We start from the raw sequence: 9665 nt of genomic DNA on the forward strand, positions 1-9665 counted from the left end.
CACCGCTGGCAGTGATCTCATTGCACCTCCCCTGCCTATCACGATTGCCTGTTATCTCTTCCTTTTCATACTTTGATCACAAGCTTTTCAGGGCAAGCGTTCTCGGCTGCGTATAGAACCCAACACAACAGCAGCGAGCTCTCCAGGCAGCTCCGTATCGCAGCCATCAAACTGATCCCGTTTGTGTACACACACTCCCAGCACACAGCCATCCACCTGGAGCAGCCGACATTCCCTAGCTCCCAAAAAGCTGCAAAGAACCTTTAAAAGGCAAGGAATTCAAGTATTTCACTTACATCTTAAAATAGGAATGAGGCATATATACAGAAAGCAGCCTTGCAGGGGGTAGGTGGTGAGGTCTGGTGTAGTACCACCCCGGCAGCCACCTGTAATGGGAACTGCAGAGCAGAATAACACCTCTCCCAGACCTATCAGGCTCCCACCGCGCCCTCACACCCCGCACAGCCCGGGGAATGCCGCGCTGCCTCCTTCCAGCCCCATCCTCTGGAGCTGCGGCAGCCCGCGGGCTCAGGCTGGGACGAGGGTTCGGATGCTCTCGGAGCAGCCCTAAAGAGCGGGATTGCCTCGGAGCCGGGCACACCTCGCGCAGAGGAAAGCGGCTCCGGCGGACCCGGGACCTGCAGAGACGTGACGGGTGCGCGGAGCCTCCTCCCGCCGGCGGGGACACCGCGAGCTCCCGGGGACCTCGCACCGGACCCCCGACAGCGGCATGCGAGGACGGGGCCGGCTGGTCCCTCCGGCAGCGCCGCGGCTCCACCCGACAGCTCGAGCTCACCTCGGGCACCCGGGGTGAAAAGCCCCCTGAACAAACCGAGCGCAATAAAGACCCGCTCGCCAGCGGGCTCCCATTACCGCGACGTAACCGCAGGCTCCGTGTTATCCCCACATCCGAGACGCCGAACCCGGCGGCCGGCAGTCCCTGCCGCCGGGGAGAGCGGGCAGCTCGCACCCGGCTCCGCAGCGTCCCGCAGCCGCACAGCGACCCCCGCCCGCGGCCCCGGCTCGAGGCGCTGCAGCCGCTTCGCCCCGCACCCGAACGGCCCCGGGCGACCCCCGGGGAGACGATGACGGCCGGCCGGACACCACGGGGAGAGCGCTCTCACCTGGCACGGGGCTCTCCGGCACCCACTTGGCTCCGGGCTGCAGCACCTGGAAGGCGGCGCGGACCGGGCGGCAGGCGGCTTCCCCCGCCGGCTGCGCGGCCCCCGGGGCACCGAGCAGCGCGGCCGCCAGCAGCGGCAGCAGCAGCAGCGCTCCGCCGCTCGCCGACATCCTCCCGGGCCACCGGGGCGCTCCTCTAGGCGCTGCCAAAGGACATGCCCGCCGTGCCGGGACCGGGAGCAGCGGAGCGGAGCTCGGCCCCGCGCGGCGCTCCCGGGGCGCCGGTCCCGGCCCCGCGCGCGCCGCCCCGCCCCGGCCCTGATTGGTGCCCGCCCCCCGCCCGCGGGAAACTCGCCCCGCGCGCGGCACCGCCCCGGCGCTCATTGGGCCCCGCGGGGCTGAGCCCCGCCCCTCCGAGCCACGCCCGCCCCGCCCCGCGCCGCACCTGTGCGCGCCCTCCCGTCCGGCACCGACCCCGACACCGAGCCCGATCCCGGCACCGACCCCGATCCCGGCACGGACACTGATCCCAGCACGGACACTGATCCCAGCACGGACACTGATCCCGGCACCGACCCCGATCCCAGCACGGACACTGATCCCGGCACCGACCCCGATCCCGGCACGGACACTGATCCCAGCACGGACACTGATCCCGGCACCGACCCCGATCCCGGCACGGACACTGATCCCAGCACGGACACTGATCCCGGCACCGACCCCGATCCCGGCACCGGCAAGCCGCGGGCTCACACCGCTCGGAGCGCTGCTCCCGGTGTCCCCTCGCTCGCTGCCTGTGCGGTGCAGACCCCGTGTAGCCCCACGCGTGCACCGGGTGTGGGATGCGGGATGCGCGGTCTCTCGTTTGCACGTGTCGCATGGGTTCACGGTGCTGCACCCTGAGTGAATGGAGCGACTCTTCAGCCCTTGCCAGGCGGGGCTGCAAGGGAGAGCGAAGTTCCTCACACTGCACTAAACCCTTCCCGTAAGGGAAGAGGGATAGAGTGGGACTCACCTGGAAACTCTGCCATGAGGGTGGAGTGGTGCTGAGTGCAGGGCCGTAAGCATCACTGCCCCCCCTGGGGCACACTGAATTCTGGATAGCCCAGCCTCCAGAACACCCAGGAGCACCACAGGTCTGGGGTGCTGTTGGGTGTGCACAGGACAAATCACCAGAGGATCTACCCTGGAGACAGGCAGCTCTACATGAACAGGTCATATTCCTCCAGCATGACCATTTCTGCACCAGTTTCCAGATGCAGTTGTTGGGAACGGCTCACTCACTGAGCTGAGGGTCCCTCAGGGTCTCACAGGCCTGGTCAGATCCTGTGTCCCCCAGATGAAAGGACATTCCAGCTCCATCTCACCAGCAAAACACCCTAAATGCCAACATTGCACCCTCATCTGGAAGGGGCCCACGCTGCTCATCACTCAGCAAGCAGCTGTACAAAGTGGGAAGCAAGAAGGTGGGGTGAGGAAAGGCTCTATTTAAAACAGCAAGGGTCGTGTATGAAAAACTGCCAAAATAGTGATTGCCGAGGCAGTCTCCTCACTGCTCGCCCCCAGCCTGCACCATGCACAGAAAAACAATGACAGAGCAAGTACAAGCAGAAGAACAGAAGAAAAATCTATTTAAAATTTCCAGCGCAAATGCAGGATCAAATTATTGCTAATGGCTCGCTACCAGCTCTTTTTCACTCTGAAATTTTGAACAGGGGTGAAAAATGGAAGTCCAAACTGTGTATTTGTTCTAAGAAAATGCCTGCCAGGGAGAGATTGTTAAAATATATTATGGATATGCGTCTAATAAGCTGGAATGTGCAACACGTCTCGTTGGTTAATGGATTGTCGGAGCCTGTTGCTGTCCACAGACTGCACTATTTATTATCCCTTTATTGTTTCTAGTAAGCATGACTGACAAAATTCCCATTAACCGGGCAGCAAAAAGTCCCACTTTGCAGGAATTCAGAGAAATCCAGAAATTTCATTTTGTTCAGAGGTGCAGGTGCTCCACAGAGCGAAGGGCGGGCGTGTGCTCGGTGATACGGATGAGGAGCCATCCTTTACCCATTTTCATTTCTCCTGGTGCCTTACGTGGAATACCAGCACACAGGCTGCAGCTGATGGGAGCCACATCACCCCAGATAGCTGCTGCACCTCTTCTGCATCTCCTTCATTGATTTGGTGATGGATTTGTTATGTTTATGCAACAGTTTCGGGTACAGCATTGTGTTAGGTCAGGAATCAATTGGACTGAATTGCAGAACACAAAAGCTGGTATTTGAAGGCAATATTTATATACAATATTGCAATCTATATTATGTTTATGGCCTGAATTACAGTTGTCTAAAAGGCATTCAAGCATCTCCTGTGTTCATCTTCAAACCTGCTGTGTGTATTTCATTTAAGTACAGGAGGCTTGTGCTGCTCCAGGTAAGTACACAGATATTGTCAAGCATGCCATTAGAGCAAAGAATTACACCCAGTGCCAAATAGGTGCCATTTAGGTATCTCTGCTCAGATGAGGGAGTGCTTTAGGATTTCAAACAAATTAGAAAACAACATTACTGCTCTTTACTGGATCTGGCTTCACAGTGGGATCTGACATTATCTCGACAATGACTCCCTGCGAAAATAAAGTATATTTATCAACAAGGAGATGTGTCAAAAGCAAGTTAAAGCTTCTAGAAACATGTAACAAAACCAAGTGGCAACCCTTTCTTTCAGTCATTCTTCTGCTGGCAGGAAGAAAAAGAACTCACATTTCAAATGGAAACTTTCCCTAATGGAAACTCATTTTCCCCAGTTTTCACTCTAGCATTACTGACTTTTCTTGGAGTAATAAAGTCTAGGATGCAGCTAAATGGAAATAAGGGGTGAATCCCATCCCATCTATGGACCAACAATACTGTCATGTTCTGTGGCACCTCCAGCCCCCAGCCCAAAGGATGCTCTCCCCCTGCAGTGTCTGCAGAAGCATTCCCAAGGTGACAATTGCAGACCCTCTGACTTCCATCAGAACTGCAACATCAGCCCCATGAAAATCTGAAGCTATTTTCCTGAGCACAGGCACGTCCATATGGCCTGTCCTTTTAATGTGAGGGTACCAAATGCAGGTCTGTCCTGGAGGAGAAAGCAGAAGACTTGCTCCAAGATCAGAGGCAAAGTCACTGGGTTAGTTGTCTGCCAGCAGATGTAGTAAGAGCCAAGTCATTGTCTCATATCCAGGATGATAATTTCCCTTGTTACAACTGCTCACACCATAAAAAAATTCACTTAATCATCTACCTGCCTTGAGCCTGTGAGTAATGAGAGACAGGATCATGTGTAGCTGATTTTATCAAATGCTCTTATGAAGTTCTCCACTGGGAAAACCCTGAATCAATTAAAACACCAAGGAGAGATGTAGGAGAGGGATTCATGCTCCCCAGTAGAGGCTCACCAGGTTATAAACACATTTCACTTACTCTGTGGATGGGATGGATGAGCTCCATGGGGACAAGGTCAGCTGGGCCATGCCTATAACAGAGGAAATCCTGGAGCATCTGTTGACACATCTGTGTGGTTTTGGCACATACCTGGCAGTCTACATGGGCATGTTTGGCCTGGATTTCTCATCCCTGCTGTGCTCCTGTTGTGCTGGTGATGCACAGCTGCATCACTTGAGATCTCGTAGGTCCTGCTGGAACCAGGAGCTGCAGGCAATGACGTCTTCTCCCTGTCAAAATGACCCTTCCCATCTTGTTCTGCACCCCTGCAGAAGTTGCACTTTCAGGTTTTCATAACCATTTGTGGAGGAGGAGAAGGGAGAAGCTCTTCACTATATAACAGTACTCGCACATAGCCTGATGGAAAAAAGAAAAGTGCATTTGCCATGGGGCACTGGGAGAAATGATGGATTGCCAGGTAGCAGACATCCCTCCCCACTTTGGCAGGATATTGTATTCTGTGTGCCATACAGGAATGCTGATAGATCCATAAAGCATTAGCCTTTTCCTCACCCTAAAAAGCAGTGGCTGATAAATCACTGGCTCTCTGGAGTTTGTTGGGAGCTGATCACACAGCAGAAGCAGTGAAGCCTTCAGAGAGATACATCACTTAAAGACACTGCAGATGCCAATAGGGCTGTACATCAAGAATGCACAGACAAATCACTTTCCCTGTCCAAAATGAGATACTTCAGACCTAGAACTTTTTTCCAAGTATGTACTGGTTTCAGTCACACATCAGAAATGTCTCCCAGAGCCTTGGAAAATCTCTGCACTCCAGTCCTGGAGATCTCCTCTTTTTTTACAAAGGGTTTGATAAGTCTTCTCTCCTGTTAAAGGACACAAAATTGCAGAATATTTCATGGGATAAAATCCCATCCAGATCCAAACTTTTCCAAAAGAGCTCTTAACTGTGGATGAGGCACAGGTTTTGCAGGGGGCAGCTGGCTGTATAGCTAACCATGCAGTCATCTGAAGGGTTTTGCATCTTTTGTAAAATTAAAAATGCACAGACACAGTTGGTGTGGCTCAAAAGCTCCTCCACACACCCTCCATCTCTGGAGAAACCAAAACAGAGCATAAAAGGATAAGACACACAGTGTGCTGCAGTTAGGGGCACCCTGGTGGTGGAATGCAGCCTTCAGGGAGGAAGGATCTCATAGCACTCCTCACCACTGCCCTCTCTTCCCCAGCACCCAGAGAGTGGGGCTGAACACTGGCAAAGCTCCTGAGTGCACGAGAATCACTTGAGAAGCAGCTCTGCAGAGGGAATCAAACAGAAGAGATGGGAGAAAACTATTCACCATGCACTGCTGCCTCTGCTGGGAGCACAGGGCAGGCATTTCTCAAGCTGATATTTTCATTTATCATCTCCTGGTGATTAATCAACAGAGAGACATCACCAGGAGCCAGCCCAGAAGGGACCAGCCCAGAGCATTCACCTATGGAAATAAAGTGCTGCCAACAATTACCAGCCCAGGGCTGCCACACCAGGGGCACCCCACTCACACAGAGAGCTGGGATGTAAAATCACAGAGCTGTGGATCAGCTCCAAAAAATGGGAGCAGCCTGACGGCTTCAGAGGAGGCACAGGGGGCACTCTGGATGTAACTCCAGGGAGATGCAGCACTCCTACCTCCCTGCAAAGCTCAACAGCACAACAGAAGCTCTGGAGCTGCTGGAGCAGAGGTGATGTGGTGCACAGTGCAGGGTCAGAGGGCAGAGCCACACTGGGCCTTTGCAGCCCAGGCAGCCCCAAGTAAGAGCTGTGGGGCTGCACACGCTGACAAATGTACGATGAGGAGAGCACACAGCTCTGAGACGGGATTTACAGCAGAACCAATGGGAGTTATATTGGATATATAAATTGTTCCCACTCCAAAGGAGGCCACGATGTATTCAGGTGCAATTCCTGGAGTGCTTTTTTTCCTGCATAGTAGCTCTATAGTAAAACTTGAATTATGCCTTATTAAATTATTTTAATGTTTAATATTATATGCAGAAACTCTGTGAAGAGACATAATAGAGGACTACTTCTGCTGGGCTCATGTGGAAGCTGCCTCCAGTTGCATGGTAATGAGGCATTCCAAAGGTATCAGAAGTGTTAGACTGCTCCTCAAATACCATTTTGTGGGTAAAAGAGCAAATGGGTGACCCAGTGTCAGCTTTTATACCCAATAATTCAATAAATTGTAGGGACAGAGAGTTTCTCTCCCTCACCAACAGATCAGGAGTCGTTGCTGAATCCAGTGGATTTGGAGCAGCCCCAGCAAGCACCAAGTCCTGACAAGGGAGGAGACCCTGGAACAAAGGAATGTGGAGTCTCCATCCCAGGCAGGGTGGCTCTGGGGCTGCCAGCGGGCTACTGAGCTGCTCAGCCTCACTGTGCAGCAGGACAGGCACCACCTCTGCTGGCTGACATTTCCTCCATTGCATCTTCTTCCTCCCCCTCCCTCCCTCTCAGGCTCCTTCTCTCTCATTAAGGAAAGGTCACTGCACTCCACGGCAAGGAGAAAAAATTGCAAACCAAAGGAATTTCTGTTTTTACAGCCACTTTCTCCAAGTACCCACCAGGCCCCTGGGGTTTTTGTGAGCCTCATCCTGCAGAAGAGAAGTGCCTGATGTTCCCCAGGTGCACATTCTTCTCACGATGGGGCACAGCACTGTTCTGCCCCTCTGCTGCACACACCTCCTGCTCCCAGAGGCTCTCTTGGCCTACTGGGGCTTTTCCTGCTCCAGGTCTCCCATCACAGATGCAATGTCTGTGCTGAGCACGGCTGTGTCCCAGAATCCTTCTCTGCCTGGGAGGTGAGGGTTCCACAAGGTGTGCAGGGCTGTCCCTTGCCATCAGCAGCTCCCTCGTCCTTTGTCCCTGCTCCAGCCCATCCCCCTGCCAGACCACAGCCTTGCACTGACTGGTTTTTGTCAGCTGCATTCACAGCCTGAGCCTTCCAGAGGCGATGGCAGCAGCATCTGCCCAAGAAGCCATCCAAGTACTGCTGGATGGTCGGGCTCAGGGCTCAGCACACCTTGGGCTTTTCAGAATCAGCATCCTCACTTGCATCTGTGAGGATATGAATAGATCTCAGAGGGCTTGGCTATTAAGATTGCATCCTTCTTGCACAAGCCAAATATTAATAAAAGAGCCCAGCAAGATTTAACACCGGTGCATTTGAAGGCATTTCCCAAAGAATAACTAATGATGCTGCTGGATGCTCAGGCAGCTTTCAGTGCTCTGTGGAGGAGGACAGTTCATCGACAGAAGGGAAGTTTTGTTTTAAAAGGAGCCTCACTAAACATTCACATTTGTCTCATTTCCAATCAGTTAGAATAATGAACCACCTTACACAGAGAGATTTATTTTGTTTTTAAATGCTAAATCATTCCTGCATACAATGCATAAATGTCAGACCTCTCAAACAGTTCTTCGGGGATTTGGTTTATATTATTACCATTAAACACAAAGCAGAAATTGTGATGCAGAGGTATTTTCTTCTGACTACCCCTGTCTTTTAAATAAGACTGCAAAAACCACCTGAACTATGGGTGTCTCACGTAAAAATTCTCTCCAATACAGAAATCAGTGTGTGAGCATGTCACAGGAACGGGATAGAAAGGGAGAGCAAGTTCCTGTGCTCCATCCACTGCTCCATGTTGTGACTGGTGTAGGGCACTTCAGAGGTTTTCCATAAACTCAGGGATTAGTGCAATTAGGTCAAAACTTCTCATTAATGAAGAAGGAACAAAGCTATTGACAAATGACTCCAGAGAGCTTGGCCAGCAATGGGAAAAGCAAATAGAAACAAGCCCAAGCTTGTTATTTTTAGTGCTTTGGGGTTGTTTAAATCAGTCTCCTGGTACTGGAGGTGTGGGGGACCTGACTGGGCAGGACTTGGAGCTGACTCTGCCCAACACAGGACCCAGAGCCATGAAACACAGGTGAGAAAAGCAGGGACCAAGGCCCAGCCTGGGGGGCATCTCCAGAGGAACCCAAGCGCAAGTGGCATTTTAGGACATCATTTTGCCTAAAGGCAAAAATTTAAAAATAAAAGTGACCACAATGTATTATTCAATGGTTTGTTTTAGAAGAGAGTGAATAATTTAAACAATACATGTTTGAGCTGCCTCCCCTTGCCCCCCTTTCTCTTGCTGCACCTTCTCTGAGGCCAGCAGTAAATGTCCTGCTGATTTTGGCAGCGTGGAGCAAGCAGCATTCAGGCCTTACCCATGGCCTTTAGGGATTTTTCACCATTAGTGACCTGGGAAAGAGTAAGAAGGAAGATCTTAGGGGAAAAGAGGTCTGGCTCTATTAGAAACTGCTCTCACAAATGAGAACTGCTGTCAGTCAGCAGTATTTAGTACTCACAAAGTGAGTGTGGGTGGCTTTGGTTTCGCTTCCCCTGGAAAGCAAGACTCTGATTCAGCAAGAAAGTATATTCAGTTTAAGAGCAAAATACTTCATTTTTGTGTGGTACAAAGCACTGAGCCAATACAAGCACACTCTGTCAGTCCAAGCACCTTGCATAAAGGGTTCACTCTGTTCTGCAGAGTTTTTGCCAGATCAGGCATTGCCAAGGGAACAGAGACCTATCCTCACTCACAGGACAGGAATCCTGCCACAGAGAGCTCCCACTGAGAGAGCTCTAACACCCTGCATGTGGGTCAGCAGCATGGTCCCTTTGGGACCCCTAGCCACTAAATGACAACTCCAAACTGCAAAGCAATGCCATTAAAAGCAGCCCTGCCTGCAAACCCCTGGCTGAATCCAGCTAGGAGTCTAAGAAGATAAAAACTTGAGTGTAAAAGGAGTCACTGATAGTCTTGTGCCAGCCTCTTAAGCATCGACAGAGGGCAGTTCACCTCTGCCCCCAAGCAGAGGTGATCTTTGAAGTGTTGGGATTTAGAGCGTGGAAGCTCCACTCAGATGCCTCCAGACCAGACAATCCTGGGAGCTCCTTCACTGCCTGGCTCCCACACCTCTCCATTTCCAACAGGGGGAAATGGTTTCATTCTGCTTTGCCGGGACAGCGAGGAGATAAATCCATAAGTACTCTG

General features: G+C 52.1%; 1 protein-coding gene across 2 annotated transcripts in view; it reads right to left on the reverse strand.

Annotated features, from left to right (window-relative positions):
* GPC3 (glypican 3) overlaps positions 1-1405 on the reverse strand; it is a 145496-nt gene extending 144091 nt beyond the window's left edge. For both annotated transcript variants that reach the window (XM_053990519.1, XM_053990520.1), the window contains exon 1: positions 1125-1405. In XM_053990519.1, coding sequence (XP_053846494.1) covers positions 1125-1293 — 169 coding nt within the window. In that variant the 5' untranslated portion in view covers positions 1294-1405. The remainder of the gene's footprint in view (positions 1-1124) is intronic.
* Between the last annotated feature and the right edge of the window lie 8260 nt (positions 1406-9665).

The sequence above is a fragment of the Vidua macroura genome, chromosome 14 (assembly GCF_024509145.1).
Source record: "Vidua macroura isolate BioBank_ID:100142 chromosome 14, ASM2450914v1, whole genome shotgun sequence".
Lineage (NCBI taxonomy): Eukaryota > Metazoa > Chordata > Aves > Passeriformes > Viduidae > Vidua > Vidua macroura.